At 33.3% G+C, this 25,493-nt stretch overlaps 2 protein-coding genes across 4 annotated transcripts; one reads left to right on the forward strand and one right to left on the reverse strand.

Moving 5' to 3' along the window:
• The first annotated feature begins 2,779 nt into the window (after positions 1–2,779).
• LOC104886793 (lupeol synthase) lies at positions 2,780–18,524 on the forward strand. Of its 3 annotated transcripts, none has more exons than XM_048638995.2 (18): positions 2,780–2,985; positions 4,285–4,462; positions 5,494–5,583; positions 6,067–6,264; positions 8,677–8,761; positions 8,891–9,057; positions 9,519–9,707; positions 9,788–9,901; positions 10,867–10,986; positions 11,093–11,215; positions 11,895–11,993; positions 12,113–12,169; positions 12,742–12,788; positions 12,908–13,051; positions 14,518–14,695; positions 15,652–15,732; positions 16,330–16,413; positions 17,012–18,524. In XM_048638995.2, the coding sequence occupies exons 1-18, from the start codon at positions 2,780–2,782 to the stop codon at positions 17,138–17,140; spliced, it is 2,289 nt and encodes a 762-aa protein (XP_048494952.1). In that variant the 3' UTR covers positions 17,141–18,524. The 3 variants fall into 3 exon arrangements, with proteins under 3 accessions (XP_048494952.1, XP_048494951.1, XP_010669609.1); XM_048638994.2 differs by having other exon boundaries at positions 2,780–2,977; positions 4,277–4,462; positions 10,864–10,986; XM_010671307.3 differs by having other exon boundaries at positions 2,780–2,977; positions 4,277–4,462.
• Positions 18,525–20,600: 2,076 nt separating this feature from the next.
• LOC104886792 (pollen receptor-like kinase 1) lies at positions 20,601–24,475 on the reverse strand. The gene is made up of 3 exons (XM_057392603.1): positions 23,185–24,475; positions 22,017–22,703; positions 20,601–21,608 (listed from the first exon to the last, which is right to left on the reverse strand). Exons 1-3 carry the CDS (start codon positions 23,867–23,869, stop codon positions 20,968–20,970), a joined length of 2,013 nt encoding a protein of 670 aa, XP_057248586.1. The 5' UTR covers positions 23,870–24,475; the 3' UTR covers positions 20,601–20,967.
• Positions 24,476–25,493: the final 1,018 nt, after the last annotated feature.

Raw genomic sequence — 25,493 nt, forward strand, 5'->3', positions numbered from 1 at the left:
TTTTATTTAATAAGGCGAAGATACTACTGTGTATTTATGTGAAATCAATCTTTAGCTGGATATTGGTTTTTTTTTAATATTGCGTGTGTGGGTTAATGTCTTAATGAGGGCCAAGCCCCGAAAGGAACGAGAGGGAAGAAAAACTGAGAATTATTCCATCTATTTCAAATTAGTTGCTACATTTTGACCGTATGTACTATTTATATCATAACGTTGACTATCTTTTACTCCATATACATAAGAAAAAACATAATCATGTTGGATCTTGTTTGATTCGACCCAATTTGTATTTTCCAAATATATAATTTTTATAATTTTTTCATATATGTAACTCAAGATATTGGTGTTTGAAGTTGCATCTCGTAAACTGTGAAAAAGCAAATGTAGCAACTAATTTGGGACAGAGGGAGTAAAACTGAGTACTAAATTTCCAGCAGAATTTTAGGGCCCAAGTTAATCAAATATTTTGAGGCAAATTCATATTACGTCTGCTTTCTCAATTTATCTGGTAAGAGACTGCCTATTTTCAAATTAAAATTAGGTAATGATAAGTCCAATATTAAAAAGAGAATTAGCCCAATAGTGACTAGGTTAATTTCTTTCTTAATTCATTTCGTGACTAGGTCTACTTTTATATTAAAATTAGACTGTCTTTTTTAATAATTTTTGTTGTTTTTTTAGTTGCTTTTATAGGAAAAAAATATTCAAGTGGGATCTTGTTAGATTTGTCTCAATACGACGATTCCAAATATCAAATTTTTATTTACACCCAATAAGAGATATTAACGTTCAAAGAAGCATGCTTGACAAATGTAAAAAAGCAAATGGTGCAACTAAGAAAATACAGAGGTAGTACTTCCTAAGTTCTTTTTTAATGCAACATTTTGACTTTTCTACTATTCACAATACACATTTTGACGGTGTTTTATGACCTATACACAAGGATAAACATAGTCATAGAAAATCTAATTTAATTCGCCTCAATATGTAGTTTTTTAATATCTCATGTACATATTTTTTCTAAATACATAACTAAAGTTATTAATGGTCAAAACTGTACCTCATCGAATGTGAAAATATATATGTTGTAATTAAAAAAAGAACGGATGAAGTATATGAGAGTGTATAATAATTTATCGTGTAACGGGGTTAACTTTTTATCCTTATAAAAGTGATTATTAACACTAGTGCAAAATCATTGATTTGCGTCAGACCTGGGACCACCATTTGCGTCGGACATTGGTCCGACACCACAGGTATCGACGCAAATTTGGGAAATATTATCTGCATCGGATGTGAACACGACGCAGATTTAGTGCTATTTGCATTAGATGTAGTAGAAAGTCCGATGCATATGAGATAAGAAGGCTACTGATTTAATCAGCTATTTGCGTCGGATAGGCGCTCATATCCGACACAAATAGCTCTTTTTTTTATAAAAAAAAATATTTTCCACTGTTACAAGAAGTATTAAACCAGAATATTCTTGCAAGTGGCTTGAATACTATGTTGGTTTAAATCAGGATACAAACAATGAAATAATTATGAAAATCATAGTACAACAACTATAAAGATAACCAAATAAACAAATCTCTCAAATAAAAATCACTAAAAACAAATAAACAAAATGCGAAAATTTACAAGGGCTAGATTCAATCTGAATTTGTACAAAAACATGGAAAAAACTAACAATTCTCTCAAATAACTAATCCAATACAAGAATTCGTAAATCAATTAACCAAATACAAGCGAAAACCAATCTAGAAAACCTAAAATCTATAATCAGTAATTTAGCAAATAAAATCTATAATCTTTTTCTGTTTTCGGCGGCGGAAGATTTTGCGAATCTCCTTCTTCGAGATTGAGTTGCGAATTTCAATTAGGTTTTTGAGGAATCAAAATTGAATTACGAAATTGCTTGAAATTACTTTAATCTCTTTCGTCTTCCTCTGCCATTCGAAATTGATTCTAATCACATTAATCTCTAAACAACGAAAAATGGAGAGAAAATGAAAAGGAAATTTCTAACCTCAGATGATCTGTAAAGTTACCTGTCATATGATGGTGACTACTTATTTTAAATGGGTCACTTAAACTTAAAGTCTTAGCTTATATAGAAATTATCCTTTTAAGATTAAAAGTTACTTTTTGTTTTAAAGTGATTATTTTTGATTTGAAAAGTGACCCATTCAAACTTAATATTAACTCATATATAATAAATTTATTGTACGATCGACGAACACAAGACTGAGTGGTGATTGTATATAGGTAGGTTTCGCCCTCATAATATATATACATATTGTTGGTAATATATTGTGCTAATCTTATTGTGTTAATCTTATTCATAATTGCAAAAACCTACTTCGCAGGTACATACTACGATATACTCCATGATACAGATATGAAGTATTTATTTTGGTACAGCAGTAGATACGTAAGATCGTACATAGGTCAACTAACGTCATTTGAGTAATTAGCAAACGTAATACACTTACACCTAAATCAATTTTTTTCTATAATAAAAAACAAAAAAAGATACACTACAATATCCATAAAATGACTGGTGATCATGACTCGGGATTGTTCTTAGATTTCAATTATGAGGCACTATAAATCTGTTAGTAGAGGCTCATGAAAAACTCATGCAATATTACAATCACACCATTCTTGCTCTCCTTAAATTTAGCCATTCTCTTCATTTTAGTCTTTTAAAAAAAATTGAAAAAGTAATATTAGAATATTTTTAATATAAAAGAAATTTAAAAACAAAGAGCTAAAAATGTGGAAACTAAAGATAGCACAAGGAGAGGATCCATGGCTTGTGAGTACAAACAATCACGTCGGTCGACAACATTGGGAGTTCGATCCGGTGGCCGGAACACCGGAAGAACGAGCTGAGGTTGAGAAGGTCAGAGAGGAATTTAAGAAAAATCGTCTCAAGAAGAAGCAAAGTGATGATCTTTTAATGAGAATGCAGGTAACTAAGTAACAAGTTTCCCTAATACGTTACGTACTAGTAGTATAACTTGTGCTTAATGGGTTACTTACTATAGAAATTATATGTGCATGCTTTATGTAAAGTGGCAATATTGCAAGTTTATTAATTATATTACAAGGATGGGAAGATCATGGACTCATGATTTTGATTAAAAAGTTTGATTGACCTAGAACATATCATCATCATCTCAACTCAAAGCCTCCATAATGATCTCATATTATTGCACATTTCATACTTGCACATTTTACATTTTATTCATTTGAACAAAATAGGTAACAAATGTGCTAAAAATATGTGTTGGGAGCACATAGTTGTAGTTTTATAAATGCTCTCGGGAGCACTTAAGAATAATTTGCATTATGAATTCTTGGTTTTGATTAACTTAAATTTTGTAGATGCATTTTGTTTCGCTATGTTAGGATTGGTAAAGATTAAGTAGGATTTGAGAACCTCGAAATAAGATAAATAGACTTATTCGATAATTGTGATGATAATCCATCCTTTTCCAATTATATGTAAAGATTAATATTTGGTAACTGTTCCATTTCCATTAATGTACACAATCCGTATTTTTGCACAATTCACATTTTTCATTGAAGATCGTTGGTGATCTATACATGTGGAAAAATATTATGATATGAGATCTTTTGTATGTGACGTATTCAACAGATACATTATGACTATGTTCTCCTTACACGTAAATAATACAAGAGAATTCAAGTGGCAGGTTTCGGACTAAAAACTTAGCTTAGTCCTTTTTCTCTAATTAACCCGTCTTTGACCCATCTACCCCAACTGACAACCGTACAAACACCTTCTATGACCCTTTTCTCTCTCGACTCTCCCTCCAAAATTCTCTTCCTCTTTTTTGTCATATGTGACATTTTTATGATGGTCTATTAAGTAAATGACTAAAGTATAGGTTAATTAGGGTTTAACCAAAAAATTAGTGGTTAATTACTAAAAAGTTGTTAGTAATAAGGGAGTATGATGAATTTTGAAGATATTGAAAAGTTGGAGGAGGTATTTGGTGGAAGAAAAAGTACTCGAAAATATTTGGTGAAAAATTTGTACATAATATCTATTACATTCGATATCTTAAAAAAATTGTGGGTTAGACCTTTCCTCAATTAAGATCCTAACGTAGTATGTAAATAACGTCATAAGTCAATATGGTATAATGAAAAGAAACCGTGGAAGTATATGAATTTGAAAAGTCCAATACATTTTTAGACAATTGTACAATTAATCAATTATATGAACAAATTCTTTTTACAGTTGCGGAGAGAAAACCCAAGTTTGGCAATGCCACAAGGAATCACATTGAAGGAAAAAGAGGACATAACAGAGAAAGCAGTAAACATGACAGTTAAGAGAGCCATAAACTTCTTCTCTACTATTCAGGCCCACGATGGTCACTGGCCTGCTGAATCTGCCGGCCCGTTATTTTTCCTCCCACCACTTGTAAGCCCATCTTTATCCAAGTCGTTATAAAACATTTTTCACGTAAATATATGGGCCTCACCAGCTCTCTTATCTCAGTGTTTATTTTGCATAAAGTTTTAGAAGAAATAATATTGTGGGACATACAAGAAAAGATAAACTATTATTTAATATTAAAGTTAAATGTATGTGTGATGGAAAGTCAGTGGTCCTATTTCAAAAATTTGAAAAAAAAAAAAAAGATAAACCAATAAGGGACATCCCAAAAAGGAATATGGGTAAACTAATAAAGACCGAAGGTAGTATATGGTTTCAGATAAAAAATAAAATAAAATTACATTATTTTTAAAGTATTCTAATTACTTTAGAATATCGATAAGGAAATATAATTTTAATTTAATTAACGGTTTAAAATCAAAGAATTAAGATATTAAGTCAAATTTGAAAATCAACTTTTTTACGGAACTATCTTAATTTATGTGAATTGATCTTACTAATTAAGGGTAAATAATCCAAAACAAGTTAAATAGAGTAAGACGTTTAAATATAAATCATTACTCCATAATATTTAAGTTTCTTCCCAGATACTTACGTATGTAGTTTTGAAGTTAAACTTGAGGGATTAGTTGTTGTCTTCTTGAGCTACTAAAATCTTATGTTCATCACATAAAATGGAAAGTAAATCTTAATTTATAATTAGATTTAGGCCTTGTTTGGTTCACATGGGAAGTAATTTCCCATGGAAATTTACATTTCATGGGAAATTTTTTCCCTTGTTAATTTCCTAGGAATTAGACAAAATTGTTTGGTTGACACCATAGGAAATTGCATTTCCTAGGAAATTACTCACCAAGGGGGGGCTTGGTGAGTGATTTCCCATGTTCCATGGGAAATTCTATTTCCCTTGGAATTTGTATTTCCTATGCTTCTCCCATTTCCCTCCAACCAAACACAACACCCATAATGTATTTCCTAGGAATTTGTATTTCCAAGGGAAATAGCTTCCAACCAAACAACACCTTAATCTTACTAAAAAGTCATTATTATTTCAGGTAATAGCCCTACACATTACAGGAGCAACTAATACGATTCTCTCTCCACAACACCAAAAAGAAATCAAGCGTTATATCTACAATCACCAGGTTCCACAATATATATCTCTTTTGTCTTTTTGGAGTTTAAATAATTTGTTGAAAGTTTAGTGTTTCTTTGCCTAGGGGCTAAGGCCATGTGCAGGGTGAGCATTTGAGCAACTGCACAGGCCCCCAAAATATAAGGGGGCCAATTCTATTAGTTGTCCTTTTAAAGGGGAAAAAAAACCTAACTTTAATTACAAACTATTCATTTCCAATTTTATAGAGTGTAATGTTGGATGCAAATTTTAAAATTATTTTGTTTAATGTTTCTTTTCCTCCTATTCTATAATGACCCTCCCATCTTTTCCTATTCACCAAAAAAAATATAGTTTTTATAATTTAATTTAGTACAGGGCCACTAATTTTATGAGACGGCCCTGTAATTCTTTGTCCATTTACATGCATCATATTGATTTTTTTAAATTATCTAAATAGTAATTTGATTTAATTACAAATATATAAACATAAATATCATTATTTTATTGTCAGAATGAAGATGGAGGATGGGGACTTCACATAGAAGGGCACAGCACCATGTTTGGTTCAATAATTAGTTACATAGCCCTAAGGTTGTTAGGAGAAGGCCCTGATGATGGGGAAGCTAACGCCGTCACGAGGGGTCGTCAATGGATCCTTGATCACGGTGGCGCCACCGGAATTCCATCCTGGGGGAAGTTTTGGCTCACGGTTTGTCAACATATATCGCCCTTTGTTAGCTTTTATCAAATATATAGGGACATATGTGGTGTGGGTATTTTAAAATATTCTAGTGACGTGCAGGTATTTCACAAGTTTTTATAAACCATGGGGTTTGTATTCATGTTTAGATGAAGAAAGACTTCATCTCATATTAGTAACTAATAATCCACATGTACATATATAACTTCATTACATTATGGGTTTATATAGGAAAACGGGAAAGCATAATCTAAGTATATATAGGTCCCTAAAACATTATTACTTTATCCTCATCTATTATTTTTAGTTTCCTAACATGTAATCAGAAAAAGCAAATTCCCAAATATTGACAGGACTCTTAACAAAAATATTTCCTTTTTTTTTACATCACGAAAATTGGCATCAATTAAAAGACGAAATTACACCCTAAAGCTATTACAATGAAACATGATACATAAAGCAAACAAATATTACTATGAGCTTGACTGGCTCTTACATATTAAGAAACCAACATATTGCTGATCCAAACCCAATGAACCTTATTTTGGGCAATTTTTGGTGGGTTTGGGTAACATGTCTTGTCGAAAAAGATCTAATATAATGAAAGAGAGCCTATTGATATACTGAGCTTAGATGATCTTAGAGATAGAGTGCTGCAATTCATCTTGTAACCCTTTAATCCCATGGTCTTTGAACAAAATATTGTCGAGGGAAGGAAAAAAGGCTCAAATCCAGCTGGTGGCCTGATTTTTTTTTCTTGAAATCAACCGATAAAGAACATCGATGACAGAAACGTGTAGGATCAATCCAAAAATTTTGATGGCTCCAACATTATGTGACACACGTGCCTTAATTCATGAATTATTTGAACACCAATTGCTTAAACTAACACATACTTTTGTTTTCTAAACATATTAGGACTATGAACTTATCATAACTCTAATATTTATTCATTGAATATTGACTTAAACTTTATTAAAGTGTTTTGAGATGGCGGGGAGAAAGAATTGGGAGACAAATTTTCGACAATTTTTTTTTATGTGTTTTAGAATTTTTTTTGGAGGAATATCCTGAGATGATTATTATAAGTAGATGGTATAAACAAAGATTAATAAAAAGAACTCAACGATAGATCCAGAAATTGAGCTACGTATGTTCAAAGTTAGATAGAACATAAATTCCAAATTATATTTTACTATCTTGAGTTACATATTTTACAGAAAAAACAGAACTTTCAAGGATTGTACTTAGCAAAGTATTTATTTTTAAATACATAATTAGAAAAATAACTAGTGAAATACTTGTTCTAACAAAATACTACAATTTTCTTATAAAAACAAACTATGAGATATCAATTACTAAGACATTCTTCATTAAATCAATCATCCAATCAATTGAATGTTACAAGTTTAAAACTATTATTTACGATATGAGATGATGAAAAAAGAAGAAATATTAGCAGCTAGCATAAATATAAAATCTAAATGATGAGTAATTAACAAAGAATTAACACTAGAAAGCTCGCTCTTTATATTATAATATGGGTGATGATGAGCTCTGCGAAGAATATCGGTGGAAGTGATGTATGAATTTCTTCCATGTCAAACATCATATGTGCACCTTTAGTTTATAAAATACACATATAAGATTTCAAAATATATGAAAATTAATCCTCCTCAATTTGACACAATTCTCATTATAAATCATATGAACATATGAGCAGTGAAATACGCAATTAACATACCATTTTTTTAGTGACTAGTTGTATTTAAGGAATGATTAATTTATTGCTTAAGAGGGAAATGGGAAATAAATCGGATTCATTAAAAAAACTCTTGAATGATACATGTGTATACAATAAATTTTTGCGAGACAAGAGTAACTTTTTGCTAAATGACCTAATTAAGCTAAAAAGTTACTTGTTAGAGGAGGTAGTTTTGGACCCTACATGAGTAACTTGGTGTGATGCTCTTTCTTGACCATGCTTTTCAACTATAGTATAGCTAATATATCTATGTATGCGTACGATAACATGACCACATTTATTTATCAAAAGGATGGCAACACATACACATGGTATCTAATTATTGAGGTCTTTCAAATACTCTACCAACAATTAGACATGTATATAGGCTCAATTTCTTGACCACACTTTTTTAACCATGTGATACACATATATAATTTTTTTAATGAGATAAGAAAAAAAAATTTAGGCAGCTCTTGCATAGGGACTCCATTCAAAGGCCCATTATAAGCCAATTAAACACCCCCAATCATCTCCCTCCTTAAATCTCAAGCAAATGCTTGGAGTAAGAATCAAACTCTATACTTTACTAGGAAACATGAAAAAGCTCATTACTTGATGCAATCCTCAATTCCTGACACATATATAATGGACTTGTTTCTTTCGCATATATATAGGTACTTGGAGTGTACGAATGGGATGGGTGCAACCCCATGCCCCCTGAGTTTTGGTTACTCCCTAAGATTTCACCCATGCATCCAGGTTAATCATAATTTAATTTGCTCAAATTGGTATTTTCAATTTAGTTTCTCCACTTGATTAATTGAATCCAACAAAGATGTTCTTTTTTTTTTTTCTTTTTATCTTTCTTGGGTACGTTCCAAATTGCAGGAAAAATGTTATGCTACTGTAGATTGGTGTATATGCCAATGTCATATCTATACGGAAAGAGGTTTGTTGGTCCTATTACTTCACTCATTTTATCACTCAGAAGAGAGCTCTACATTCAACCTTATAATGAGATCAATTGGAACAATGCTCGGAATTCTTGTGCTAAGGTAAGTGGTATTATGAAGGATTTTTTTGAATTGTTTTTTAATTCTTATTATTTTCTTCACAATGATCGATATCAACTAATCTAATTGATGAAGTCATGAAAATAAATGTCGACCTGCTAGTAAATGTCCATTGATTTAGTTGGTACCCGCCATGACTAATTATCGAATTATATATACATCATTATCCTTTGTGGCTTTACAAATTACATATAGGTACAAATATATGATATATCATGTCTAATTAATGATCATCTCATGAATCAAAGGTTGAATCCACCTCATGACCACATTTTTTATAATTAATATTTCTCTCAATCTCTTTAACATACAGCAATAGCATGATTCTTTGAAGTGATATTGCCTTGTTCCTAATAATAGAATGTCACATATATATTCTAAGTCATTTTTGAAAAAAGGAGTTTATATTGAAATTAAGGGAAGTAGTTACTTATCTTTTGCAGGAGGACCTTTACTATCCACATCCTCTAATGCAAGACATGGTATGGGGATTCCTTCACCACTTCACGGAGCCAATTCTGAACCGTTGGCCCTTCTCAAAGCTTAGAGAGAAGTCGATGAAGATCGCAATGGAGCACGTTCATTATGAGGACGTTGCCAGTAGATATCTCTGCATTGGTTGTGTGGAAAAGGTTGTTACTTGTTACACCATAGCATTCTAATTATTAATCTTTAAACGTTAGTTATAATTAATCACGATATATATGTATAGGTTCTCTGTTTGCTTGCTTGCTGGGTGGAAGATTCAAATTCGGAAGCATATAAAAGACATCTAGCTAGAATCCCAGATTACTTTTGGCTTGCAGAGGATGGAATGAAAATGCAGGTATTTGCTTTTGTCAGAGTCAAACTTAGGCTCCGTTTGGTAGGGCGTAAAACGTTTTCCCGGAAAACTGTTTTCCTCTATTTTCAGTTTTACATTGTTTGGTTGGCAAAAGAGTGTAAAACCATTTTCCCTTGGGGTAAAATTACTCTCCCAATGATGGAAAACCATTTTCCTTTCAAAATGAAGGGAAAACTATTTTCCTTATCTCTCTTGTACACTCTTTTCACTACCTTCTTACTTTCCCTTTCATTTTCCTTTCATTTCACCATTTTTCTTACATCGAACCAAACAACGGAAAACTAATTTTGGAATTGTGTTTTCCATTGTAAATTGTTTTCCATGAAAATCATTTTACACTGAAAATGTTTTACGCCCTACCAAACGGAGCCTTAATGAACTGTGACGTATTTAGCTAATACTTCTTCTGTTTTAAAATACGTGACATACTTTTTCCACTACGTCTGCCAAGATATAAATTTTAACAATTAATATCTTTAATTCCTTACATGTAAAAATTATATAAAGTTGATATTTTGAAAGTATATATAGAGATGAATCTAACAGATCCCACGTGACTATATTTTTTGCCACATAAAAGTCACAAAACACGGTCAAGAAATAGTGTGTGAATAGTGCGAAAGTCAAAATGTGTCCTCTATTTTGAAACGCATGAACTATATATATATATTATGTACATAATTTAACATCATATGGAATTTTTTTCAAATTCGTTTCAATCTATCCTTAATGAATGTAATATTTATCAATGTTAATACTCACATATGAGTTTTGAAAATGTGTAAAACGGAAATGGGTGAAGCTTTAGGAGATGGTGTGAATATGTTTTTTGTGCGATAACGAGAACTAATGCTCAAGAAAAAGTTTACATTAAAAAAAAAATTATCAAACTTATTGAAATTTTTATAATATACCCGAATTCTAATTTGTAAATTCTGGGAAAGCAGAGTTTCGGTTCCCAAATGTGGGATGCAGCATTTGGAATTCAAGCAATATTTGCAAGTGGTCTCATACAAGAGTATGCTCCTACACTAAAGAAAGCACATGATTTTGTCAAAGCCTCTCAGGTAATAAGATTGTTATGTTTATGAGTATGTTTTATTCCAATTTCAAAAACTTTCTTATGGTAGAAAATCAAGCAATTATGGTTTACCCTTTTGACTTTTGTATTAGGTTAAAGAAAATCCTTCTGGAAATTTCAAAGAGATGTATAGACATATTTCTAAAGGAGCTTGGACTTTTTCGATACAAGATCATGGTTGGCAAGTCTCTGATTGCACTGCAGAGGGTCTCAAGGTAGTTTGCTATAATCTTTCAAAAGATTTGGTACGATAAATATTATTAATTAAGTATTAACTCGATCTGTTTTAGAGGACACCTCGATACAATTAGGGGTGCTAATCAAGCAAGTCGGTCGTGAGCAAAGCCTTAATCGACTCAACTTGAAAACTCGTTAAGCTCGCCAAACTCTTGCTCGAGTCGTGCTCATTAATTTTTTTGCACCTCGACTAGACTCAACTCAAGCTCGATTATCTTGACTCGACTACTCGAAAATTATTTTTTCAAATCTATTATTTCTTTTGAACTCATGCTACTTTTATAAAGTATGATCATGAAGGCATGGACCATGAGATATAATTCAATTGGGCTTGGTAAATAGGATGTTGTTTCTCAAATTTTTAAAAACTTTTATGTTAAATAAAATAAATTCTTAAAAAAAAATAAGAAGAAACTATCGAGCTACTCAAAAGCTTTACGAGTCGCATTTTGACCAAGCGTTGATTGAGTTGAGCTAGAGTTGCTAACGAGCTATTCGACTCGATTAGTACCCTAGATACAACCTCCCCAAAAATAAAGAAAAAAATAGTCACATTGAAGAAAATGGAGATAACTCACTATATATTGAAGTATATATTTTTTTTATTAAAATTTAGTTCCTATTATTATATTTTCTAATTGTAATTGTCTATCATAGACCGCACTCCTATACTCAAGTATGCCAACAGAATTTGTGGGAGAAAAAATGGACGCAGAATGCTTGTACGATGCTGTAAATGTTACTCTATCGCTGCAGGTTAGTGCCCATTGTATATGAGCTTTAATTTTTATCATTAATCAATTTGAACAACTACAATAGTTAGTGATTTTTTAATCTTCTTTCGGTATGACGGTATGCGTCTTTTTTCCTTACAGAGTGAAAATGGCGGATTTCCAGCTTGGGAGCCCCAAAGAGCTTTTCGTTGGATTGAGGTACCGTATAGCTTAACACGTACTTGAGTATAACTTAACACGTAATTAGGTATGCAGTAAAAATCAATGCTGACCTAATTAATGGGAGACCTTACTAGCTAAGGACCATTTATTTCTCGCATGAGAGATCAAGATTCAGATCTTGGTGGAATCAAAAATTTCAATATTGTTTTAGGGATGGGGGTTTAAGACTTGTTGGACCTTTGAATGAGTGACTTGTGCGAGAGTAGCCTAGAGGAGATTTCTTTTTAGTTTTTACCACAAGATTTCCGAAAAGAGACCCTAAAAAAAAAGTTAATTGGAGATCATCCTCTACTCCTACTATATAATAGATATTACAATATCAATTGGGCTCAAAACAAAATCCCAACTCACATCATTAATCATAATAAGATAACTTTATATTTTAATTCTATTACTCTATTAAATTGTGTATAACGTTTAAACATTTTAGGGCTCAATTCTATAATTAGTAGAGGACACAAGACCGCCTAATTATTGCAAGATATATTGCAGTAATCTTGTAAAAGAATAATTTCTAACAACAACAACTTGACTTTTTTTCTTCTCAGAAATTTAACCCTACGGAATTCTTTGAAGACGTTCTTATAGAAAGAGAGTAAGTTAATCCTACTATATCATTCCAGTAGATGGACTATCTCTACTGATTGGAGAAAGTCCTCACATTGCAAAAATACCTGCAATTAAATTAACAATTCCTTAAAAATATTATTATAGGTATGTTGAGTGCACGTCCTCAGCAATTCAAGGTCTTACACTCTTTAAGGAGTTATACCCGGGACATAGGAAGAAAGAAATTGAAATGTGCATTGCTAAAGGACTAGACTACATTGAAGAGACACAAAATCCTGATGGTTCTTGGTAATTAGTACTACTACTTCCTTTGTTTTTCTTATGATCAGAATTTTATAGCTAAATATTCAAAACTTTGACCGAATTAAAAAGATACGGTCTTATTTGATAATAAACAAATAGCCAGTTACAGATTGTATTTGCTGGTCATTGATAGTTGATAGTTGATTTTAGCAATTGATTTGACTTAATAATTGTATCAGTTATTACTCACTAGTATAGAAGTGTTTGGTAAATAGTTAAAAACATATCATACATTTCACCTTAGCATGTCCAATTATTTCTCGTCAAAAAACTCTCACAGCCTTTTCCAAATAGTAATTTTGTTTCCAAACTAGTATTCCAATTTTAACCAACCAAAAACCACCATCGGATGATTGAAATGGTCAATTCTTTAAATGGGTCAAAACCTTTAATTTTGTGCAATCTTCTCTCTACCAAACAAGGTTTATCATGTGAGATAGTGTTACATTCAGATCAATGTATATAATTAAAAGATCAAAATTTGCATAATTCTAATCGATACGTATACCAAGTAGTACTTGGTCTAGTGGTAAGGAGAGCACCCTTTCAACCTTGAGGTTGGGGGTTCAGCCCCACTAGAGGCACTTTGAAGGTAGGGATTCCTCTTACCCTTCCCCCTTAATCTCAAGTGCCTGGCCCATTAAGACCCGAACGGGGTCTGGGCCACTTCTTTTTACCAAAAAAAAATCGATACGTATGTAAAACTTATTAATAGTCAAAGATGCATTATAAATAGTGAAGAAAAATAGAAAAGATAGAGGAAGTCATTATTACCCGTTTCTCTATTGGTTTGTATTAATAAGATTTTTTTCACTAGAAGACAATATTTAATAAAAATGAATCATTGTGGCTAGTGGCAGAGCCACTTTTTCTTTTTTAAAGCCACTAGGTAATAATGGATAGCACTAGGGGTGTTCACAAAAAACCAAAATCGAAATACCGGAAAACAGGTCAAATTTTCCATGATAATCTAAAATAAAAAATTATATACATTTCCTAGGAATATACAAGTTCTCGTGAAACTAACTTATTAGGAAATACTACTTCATAAGTTAAACAAACACTTAAACAGTGTAATTTATGGGGTATTTTTTTTCAATCGATACCGTAGAGTTACTCTACCCCTCACTTAAATTTTTTTTATCCGTCCTTGATTGTGGCAAGCATTAAAATAAGGAAAATGATATACATAGCCCTAAGGGCTATGTATAAGAAGTTTAAAATAGAAATAAAAATTTGAATCAAGCATTTATTATCTCAAATGATGTGAAATTTTGTCATGAATTTATAAACTGTTTTCATTTTAAGACATGTATATAATGTTTATATGTAGCCCTTAGGACTACATATAATATTACCCAATAAATAAATATGAATTAAATTTGGAAAAAAGAAAGCTTTTTTATCGTTGCTTGAGTTCATTATTATATTATTGTTTTATTTCGATGCAGGTACGGTTGTTGGGGGATTTGTTATACTTACGGGACCTGGTTTGGAGTTGAGGCATTAGTTGCTTGCAGGAAGAACTTCTACAATAGTCTTGCATTGCGCAAAGCTTGTCATTTTTTGATTTCAAAGCAATTACCCGATGGCGGTTGGGGTGAGAATTACCTCTCTAGTCCAAATAAGGTAATACCCCTTTTATGCAAAAATTTATGTATGACCTGTGGCACCTACTACATTTCTCATTTTCTTGGAAAACAACCATCAAATAATGACGAGCTTTCATTAGCATCTAATTTCCTTTAGAGATTCCAACAACAAGTTTATATCAAATCAGAGTCAAGTATTAACTTGATACCAAAGTAAAAAATTTGGTACCAACTTAACTTTAAGCTGATACAAAAGACTAATAATTAGTTTTTAAAAGTTTCATGTTAGTCACTTGTTCATTACGCCACGTTATTAAGGGGCAAGTCGTTCTACACTTAAGTACATATCATTCTTTTAGCCTGATACAAGCATGTATGTGATTCGTGGGTGGAGGGATTCGGGTTGGTTTAAGTGGTGAGTTTTCCCATCTTCCCTAACAATGTTTAGCCGTTTAGGGTTCAATTCCTACCCCAAATATTTGCTTGCGATTTAAGGGGCGAGGGGAGTTGGGGATGTATCTGGCTTGTAATGGGCCTCTGGATGGGGAGCCCTGTACGAGAGCAGTCTGGAGGAATTCTTCTTACCAATTTGTTAAAAATGTGGGCCGTGAGTGGCCGTCCTATTTCAAATACCAACCCATAGTTCGAAACTTAAACATCCCTATGTACAAACCCCTAACTTATCTTTGAGATGAAAACTAGAATCCAGAGGATTTTGATTGGTGCTTCAAAATTTGTGTATACTCTTTATTTATTTTATTGTATCTGTAAATTTTTTGTATTGAAGTATTGAAACCATTTTTATCTTAAAAAATGTTTCACTAATATTACTTTTTGATACCTCTTAAGTATTTTCGTCTAGGTAATTTATATCTAGTTCCAAAATCAATAAAGTTTGACATTAATTTGTGATGAAGTATTTTTTCTTTTTGTAATTTGTATAATATTTTTATTTTTTTTATTGAATAATAAAAGTGTTTGATTATGGAACAGGTTTACACAAACTTGGAAGGGAACAAGTCGAATTTGGTGCAAACTTCTTGGGCATTGTTGTCCCTTATGAAAGCAGGATTTGTGAGTTCATTTACTTTGTACTTGAATTTCTTAGCCAAATAGATGTGCTATTAGAAAAATAATCAGCCTTTTAATATATTGAAATTTGATGTCAAACCGGTCATAATAATATTTTTTTTTTGTGAAAGTTCAAACAAGTACTCTATGCATAACTTTTTTTTGCATATTGCTAGTTAAACTTATGTCATATTTTCTTCGACATAAAACAACTACAGAACTAAACTGAACTAAAATGAATAGTGAGATGTGAAAGTAAAAGTATTGTCGAGAGCTTAACTGAACTGAACTGAAAATAAATTGGGGGAGAATAGACCCTTAGTTCAACTTTTCTTACTGTGACTTGCATTTTCTAAGTGGGTAAAATGAAAATACATGGGTCATTTAAAGATAATAAGAAATCAATTTGGTTATAACCTTCTGTTATGTCATTTTACCAATTTGGGTAAAATGAAATAATACATGGCTCATTTAAAGATAATAAGAAACCAATTTGGTTAACCTTCCGTTATGTCAGCTAATCATTTTATGTTAAAATCTCCAAAAGCAAAATTTATATCACGATTTTTCTAATGTTGAATTCTTTCCTCAATGCAACAGGGGCATGTGGATCCAACACCCATAGAACGAGGGATAAGAGTATTAATTAACTCACAGATGGAAGATGGAGACTTTCCACAACAGGTAATTTTGGGAAATGGTAAAAATAGATTATTATGTTTTTGAAAAATATAGGTGGGATGAAATTCTCCTGCTTAGTAGTGGGGAATTGGGGATCCTATTTTCTAAAAGGGCAAGACTCGAACCACTCTTGCATAGGTGGAAGGAAAACCTTTATCCAAGTAGATCAACTTTGGTTCCATTTGTTTTGGAGGAAAATCATTTTTTCCATTTTCCATTAAATTGTTCGACAAGAGATTTAAGAAGGAAAAAAAGAGTTTTTTATTTTATGTAAACATTTTCCTCCAGAATTTGAAGGAAACTCATTTTCTTCTACTCTCTCTTTTCCAAATCTCGATTTTTCCCTTTTTTAGTTAAATAATTTTCCATCTAACCAAATAAAAGAAAATCTAAAATTAATTTGTGTTTTCCACCGAAAAATATTCCCCATAAACATGTTTTTCATCAAATAAGATGGATTCTCAATATAAACAGAAAATTAAAATTAAAAACGAAATAAAACGTCCTAGCTGTATGAAATCTTTTACAGTTTACACATAGGATATATGATGTAAATGTCATGTACCGTTCAAGTCTAATTACAATGTTTAATTGGTAACAGGAAATCACTGGCGTGTTCATGAAAAATTGCACCCTAAATTATTCATCATATCGAAATATCTTTCCTATATGGGCTCTTGGAGAATATCGTCGTCTACGGGCAGAAAAAACAATGAGATTTCAACTTTGATAAGCTCGCAGGAATATCGAGCTAGATACACATTACACATTTTTAGATCTCATTTATGTAACATTATTAATGTCAAAGAAATTTCAACATAATGTAATACTTCCTCTTTTCCAAATCATTTGCCAATTGCCATTTTTATCTACCTTTATCTCTCTCTTTTTCATATAACTTTCCTAAAAGCCGTGTCAAAGGATGATGTAATTGATGTTACAATATAAAGGAAAGGAAAAAGTATTAAGGAAACTAGATTTGATCAAAGTGAGGCAAGCCTGGCTTGAAAATTGTATGGGCTTGGGAAGCCCCAAACTTTTTTTTTTTTTGGTTTTGGCTTGGGAAGGGTTTAGGGCAACCTAAAATGATATTTTAGTTCAAATTTTGACCGATTAGATTTTGGCCCGAAAAATCCGTTGTTTTTTGCTCGAAAAAATGGGCTTTGGACACAAAAAAGTTGGCCTGGAATTTGGCGGGGCCTAACAAATGGACAATTTTTTTTTAGGTGCGGACGACCCAACCACCATTTAAACACCTCTAGGAAACCGGTAAATATATGAAGTAGGAACCAGTGACATAGACGGGATTCGATCCTACATCTTCGGTACCACGTACGCCCCAACAAGATTTTACCATCTAAGCTATATGCATTCACATGAGACTAGGGGTGCTAATCGAGTCACGCAGCTCGCGAGAAATTCGAGCTCAATCCGGTCAACGCTCGATCAAAACTTGACTAGACTTGGCTCAACTCAGCTCGAAACTTTAACAAGCACGAGTTGAGCATGAACCTGCTCGACTCGTTACGCTCGCAAGCAACTTAACAATTTTTTTCTTATATATAATTTTATTTGTTTAAAATTTATGTTCAAATGGAGGCATGGAGGAACCACTGTTTTGGTAATTGTTGTAATGCTTTTCCTTTGAAAAAAGTTAAGAAAATCAATCTCAAACTAATTTTACCTTATTAATCTTAACCGGCTAGCGAACATTCCATCGAGTCGAGGTCGAGTCGAGTTGCAAACAATTAACGAGCACGAGTCAAGCAAGGGTTTGGCGAGATTAACGGGTTTTTAAGTTGAGTCAAATAGGGTTTGCGAGTTTTCGAGTCAAGCAGGGACTTGCTCGCGATCGATTCACTCGATAAGCACCTGTACAGGAGACAATGATTTTTAACAAATTAAAGTATATAGATTTTAGATTTTCTCTTATACTTTTCCCAAAAAAAAAAAAAGAAGGGGGTTTCAGAGGCCCTGTATACGAGGGGAACTCCTAAAACATCGTTTACAATGATGAAATTTAGACCTGAATTAGTACAATTTACAATAAGAAAGTGAGAGTTAACAAAGTAACCAACATTTGCAATCCAATCTGCTGCTTGTTGGCTTCATGGTATACGTGATTAATGTGGCGATTGCCAAAGTGGAGGAGGAGGGTCTTAATGTGTTGGATAATGTTGTCGAATTGCCACGAAGAATTCGAAAGACCCTCAACTGCTTTGATAACTAATAATTATGACCTTCTATAGAGAGGTTGTGAAAACCTTATTGGATGGCTAGGATTAATTCTTTCTGAGGCTTGTGGCTTGAACTACAAAAATTGGAGCTCTCCCCAAATTATAAGTGCAAACTTTGACCAAATTCTCGTGATGATCTCGAATGATGACCTTAACCGTGGCAAAGGAGGGACTGAGCATCATATTTGAGCTTAAAGATTGAGGTTAGAAGGGGGGGGGGTCCAAGCTTTGAGGATGAAGTAGGCCGAGGAATAGGAGCGTGAGAGTTAGGAGTATGAGAGAAAGGAACACCTGTGGAGTGACAATGATCGACAGTAGTGCGGAAGGTCCATTCTGAGTGGTAGAACTTTGCTTTAAGAAAGTATCCAAGAAAGAATTGATTTATTCACAGTTTTCCAATTTCAGGGTGAATATTATAAAACTTTTAGTATATAGACGCAAAGGAAAGGTCACCATTGCATTAACATTGAACAACAAAAGAATGCTACTCCACATTGGTGGTAAATGGGTGGGTATCTATGAAAGTTGATTTTTCTCATTGTTAAAGATTATGTCGTTGTGATCTCTCTAGAGGCTCCAAAAAGGTGACCGAGTGATACTTCTTCTAAACTACAAAGCCCACACATATTGAGAGAATAATGTTAATTTTCCGTTTAAAGAAAAGGTGGCTACTTCCAAGGCTAATATGATATATATTCCAAAGGAAAGCTTATAACTATGGGGAATGTCAAAGGCCCAAGTCCAGCAAAAAGGTCATTTCTCTTCATAGGGGGTCGAGATTATAAGCTAGCCAAGTATCTTACTTGACTGAGAAGTACCATTGGAGGTGGGACTCTACATATCGAGGTGTCACTTATATTCGAATTAGATAAGCAGATACCTTTTATAGTTGTGACGATATGGTGGGGAAGAAGACTATGAAATTTCTCAATATCCCAGATCTTGCCTGGGAGGATAAATTCAGCGAGGTGGAGATTATTGTCCACTTGAATCGGAGGGATATGTATTACATCTATTATGTTAGTGTGAAAGATCCAATTATCCATCCAAAAATAGATGTCCTGCCATTCTCTATTTTCCATGCATCTTATATTTTTGCGAATAATTTCTCTTTGTGCTAGGATTATCCTCCATATTGGGAAATCATGGGGGTTTGGGGAGGCATTCGAAGAATTTTTCTGTGATAGGTATGTTTAACATATGATATGGACACACAAACTATTTTGGCCATTGAGGATCTTCCAACCGAGTTTGACTATGAATGATTTGTTGAGTGGTAAAGTTTGTCACAGGCCCAAACCTCCATTACGCTTAGAGCGACAAACTATTTTTCCCTTATGTTATCGATAGAAAAAATTACGATACAAATTGTCTAGAGATTTTGCTATGTCTGTAGGGAGGAGCGAAGAAGAGCAAATATAAGAAGGAAAAGCTTCCAAGTTACTTTAGATGAGGGTTGGTTTGCCTGCCAACCCACATGTGTAAACACCCCCATATATCCATCAATAAGTAATTAATTATGCTCCTTCTTCCCCAAAAAAAAACGACCTCCATCTTTCGACCAATGATGGAAATAAATATTGAATTCAGGGTGAAATATCTATGAAGAACCAACAAATTTTGAACCGAGTAATTAAAAGCTTCATATTGTAATTTGGATGCAGATAGGAATTTGTATCTAGTGCATGTGTACCATGAAACATATTCTTAAACTTTTATATGTACATCAATACAAGTTTTATTGTACAATTAGGTGTGTCTAAAGGAATCTACATCTAGCTAAATCTGCTAAAACATGTTCTTCATGTCAAAAATTTCATTTTTCAAAATTTACAATATTCAACAATATCAACTGATGATAAAAATATTTAACTCGAAAAGGAAGTGAAACTTTTAACGAAACCAAGATGAGAACTAACATTGAAACATGTATCTACCTTTTAATCACATAGCTTCCAAGGACTAAATCTCAATCTGATCTTAATGTTGTCTGTCAATAAATCCGAACAATTTTTAAGAGAAGGCAAAGGCATTTAAGAGCTGTCATGATTTTCCTTGCTTACAAACTAGCTAGCCACATGAATGTTGTAACTCATAAACTCCCAATATTTTGTGTACCACTATATATGTCACTCACTTTTATTGGTGTATATATGTATATATATCAACATGTTTTTTTGAAAAAGAGCAGAACATGGTCAACCCTAAAGCTAAAACGAACCGACAAGAATAAGTGACACAGATTGTGGTACACAACAGCTAGCTTTTTGGATATACATACGACTATGCGTATGCATGGTTGTATATATTGTAGGAAGATCTAATTGATAGTCACTGTAAAATCATCCGATGTTCCTCTAGACGAGCGCGCATCAGCCTCTGTGCTTGCGCACATCGAATAGAAGTCGTCTTCAGGCTCTCGGACCTCCTCAATCCTGTCGCAAGCTTCCTTAATGTCTAACCTCTTATCAACATTACTCTCACAACAAGCCATCCCAATGTCGAGTAATTTTTGCATTTCACCCTCACAATTTCTTGTTTGCCCCATGCTCTTGTCAAATCCTTCATTAATCACAGATCTTACCCAAATTGTCATATCAACTTCAGTCCCTTGTTGCAAGTAAGATGCTGGAAATTTTCCTGTCAAGACTTCTATGATTAAGATCCCAAGTGACCATACATCGGTTTTCTTGGTGACTCGACCATTATTGAAGTACTCAGGTGACTTGTAAGCCACCATCATTTCTTGCACACTTTCTTGGTTGATGATAGGAATTAGAGCATAATCACTTAGTATAGGCTCAAATGAGGCGTCAAGTAGAACATTTGATGACTTAAGATGTCCATGAGGTGCAACTAAGCAAGCAAGCTCTTTGTATAGGTATGATAGACCTTTAGCTACTCCTTTGATTACCTTCAAACGAGTTGGCCAATCTAAGGTTGGTGCTCCTCGCGTTTGGCCTGGAAATAACATCACAATCACATTATATTACATATATATTCAATCACCGGTACTGTGCAAAATTCTGATCTAGTACGACACTCAGAGTGGTAGATGAGGGTGTGCAAAGAGCCTTACAGCACAGGGCCTCAAAATTATAAGGGCCTTTAAATATAATTATTATAATAATTTTAGTTCATATTAAAGCAAATCACCATTATTTTTCACTTTTAATAAGAAAAACTTAACGATTTATCATTAATATTTGAACTTTCACCTTTTAACTTTCGAACTATTTCGTCTTTAATTTATTAATATTGAGACCCAATTTTCATTTTAGAACCGGAGCCTCAAAGTTTTCGAGACGGTCCTGAGAACACTTCTCTTTACCAACCTTTTAACAGAAAAAGAAAAAAAGTGATACGTACCGTGGAGGAGGACAGCAAGGCTACCCTTTTCTACAGGGTCACTTATAAAGAGTTTTTCTTCCTTTCTATAGTAATAAGCCACTAGAGGAAGTAAGTTAGGGTGTGATAACCTCCCCAACCTTCTCATATGTTCTTGAAACTCCTCTCTTCCCACATTATTCATTTGTTTAAACTTTTTTACAACTACTGCACTTCCATTGTTCAAAGTAGCCTTATAGGATGAACCAAAACATCCACTTCCCAGTATCTCAGCTGAAGCTTTAAGCAAATCTGGCAAGTCAAATTTCTCTCTATCCTCCCTTACAAACGTCAACTTCCCCCCGCTTTCGCCTTTATTATTCCTGCCACCAGCACCACCACCACCACCAGCAGCCACACTTGCTGTGCTTCTAGGAGAGCCTTCGTCGCCGTGTTCTACCATAGGTTTCTTTGGCATATTGGACGTAGAAGAAGGCCTGTTATTAGTACTTTCGTCTCTTTTCTCGTGTCGACTGTTTCGAATTACCATTATAACCAGTAAGATTGCCAAGATTACTGCCATGGCCACTCCAGCAGCTATGGCTAATATTGGAAGTGGTTTATCTGATTTCGGCGGTGGCCGTGGCTGTGATGGCGGTGATGTCTCTACCTTTTGGTCGGTGGATGGTGGGCAGGCATTTAGAGGTGGTCCACATAGCTCTTTGTTGCCTATTCAAAAATCCAAAAATTATGTTTATGAATTAGTATTATCATATAATGGAAATTTATTCAAATTCTTACTAGCACAATAACTATCAATGAGCATACATAGTAAAATCAATAAATCAATTTTTTTTTTTTTTTTTTTTTTTTTTGTAAAAACAACATAGAAAATAATGTACCATTATCCCTCTTCATTACACATTATATAAATGAGAAAAAGACCAAATTAATTAATAAATAAATACATGACTATGATACTAGCTTCCTTTTTTGATTAAGCTTAAAGTTCATTTTTGGGTAATTATCTCTACATAAGACTACTAATAATATAATACATGATTAACATATATGAATGTGTACTTATTATCATTTGCATATATATACTCTTTTATAATTGTACATGATCAAATAATTAACATCAAAAAAATCTGATAAATGCAACCATATATTATTTAAATGAAGCAACAAAAAAATAAAAAAAAATTACCTGAAAAAATAGAAGAATCAAATTTAGAAAGAGCAGGAGGAAGAGGGCCTTGCAATTGATTATTGGCAAGGTTGAAAAGTTTAAGAGATTGGGCAGCTTTAAAATCAGGAACAGCGCCTTGAAATTGGTTATTACCAAGATCTAACTCCACAAGTTTTTCCAAAGAAGCCAAAGAAATAGGAATTTCACCACTAAATTTGTTAAATGATAAATGAAGTTTCCTTAAACGTCTCAAACCCTCAAATGCATCAGGAGGAATAGAGCCATCAAAATTGTTATATGACAAAAAAAGTCCTTTTAAAGCTCTTAACTTCCTAACATCAGGCAAAGGGCCACTAAAACTGTTGTGCATAAAACTTATGGACCTTAATTTTGATACACTTGCAAGAGAATCAACATCAATAGATCCTGATAATTTCATATTTTCAAGCCTTAATCCCCAAATATTACCAGCTCTCGAGCAGATAATACCAACCCAATTATTCTTGTTGCCGAAACATGGAGGTGTAGAAGGAGTCCAAGTTGAAAGAGCTCCGGAATCATCCTTTAGGCTTTCCTTAAACTTTAAAAGGGCGTTTGCAGCTTCTGATGAGGAAGACGCGCTATAAGAAATGGCAATGTGGAGGAAGATGATGAACAAGAAAACAAGAGAATGTTGGCGCGGTTGGTGTTGCACAGGAGCCATGTATGGGTAATTGGTATGGATGTAAAGGGCAGATGATCACCGCCCTGCCCTTTACAAGGCTAAAATTTGATGACCTAGACCTAGACCTCTCTTGCAAAAGAGATAGGTCAAGGGCAAATACAATATTTTTGATGGCATATGATATGAGAAACCCAAAACCAACAAACAAACAAGATCAGGCTAAGAATAGGACAGATTATAATCAACTTCAAAATGAGCAACACAAGGAAACATGGTAATGGTAGAGCTTTCTTTTTTTCCATCAATATTGTGTATGTAGTTGTGTTACTTGAGATTTTTCCGCCTAGCCTTTCAATTTTACAATTTTTTCTATTTATGTGCAACTTCTCATTATTTTCAGACACTAAATCATTTTGTGGATATATATTCTTATTTTATATTTTCATGTATATATATATATATATGAGATTTATCGAATTTCCATCCCCATTCAACATGCACACATTATCCTTACCCCCTTTGTCTCAATATAACTATAATACACTTTCCCCCTCAAAAAAAAAAAAACTACAATTCATTTTCATTTTATGTCATCTTAAAATAAATAAATACTAGATATCTTAAACTTTTTATGAATTACTCTCATCCATCACTAACAAGAAGAAATACTTCCTGTATTCTTAAATAATAAACCATATATTTTGCTTTATACTGAAGTTTGTATTTGAGAAAAATTGTTTAAAATGCATTATGTTTTACTCATAATGTCAATTGATATAGCTCAAACATAATAATGTCTATTTTCGATGGAGTGCTTTGATGGATCTGAAAGAATTATATTCCTTGAATATCATTAATTACAAAGTAAGTATATATACTAGGTTACAAGCTAAGATTATAAGCCATTAATTTAGGAAACTAACTAACAACTTAACTAATTAAATTAAACATTAACATATTTAATTTACATAGTCTAACACACCCCCGAAACGGGAGGAGGATGAACGCTGAGACTGTCTCTAACATCTTCAAAAAGTATCAATGGAAGTCCCTTTGTGAATATAGCTGCAATCTTGTGCCGAGAAGGAACATGTAAGACACGTACTTCACCCCGTGCTACCTTTCCGCGAACAAAATGGATATCGATCTCAATGTGCTTGGTACGCCGATGTTGCACGGGATTCCCCGACAAATATATAGCACTTACGTTATCACAATAGACTAGTGTGGCTTTCTGAATAGGACAATGAAGCTCAACAAGTAGATTTCGTAGCCAGCATGACTCCGAAACTACATTTGCCACCCCTCTGTACTCTGACTCGGCGCTCGAACGAGATAGAGTAGCCTGTCTTTTGGAGGACCAAGACAGGAGATTATCACCCAAGAAAACACAATACGTGGAGCGTCTGGTATCTGGACAACCTGCCCAATCAGCATCAGTATATGAGAGAAGAGTGGAGATGGATGATGGATAGAGATGAAGACCATGATCGATAGCCTCTTTAATATATTGAATGATACGTTAAGGACCTGCATATGCTCATCCATCGGATTGTGCATGAATAAGCAAATCTGTCACACCGCATAAGAAATATCTGGACGAGTAAAAGTCAAATATTACAGAGCACCTTCAAGACTCCGATATAACGTAGGATCTGAACAT

Source organism: Beta vulgaris, chromosome 2 (assembly GCF_026745355.1).
Source record: "Beta vulgaris subsp. vulgaris cultivar EL10 chromosome 2, EL10.2, whole genome shotgun sequence".
NCBI classification, from domain to species: domain Eukaryota; kingdom Viridiplantae; phylum Streptophyta; class Magnoliopsida; order Caryophyllales; family Amaranthaceae; genus Beta; species Beta vulgaris.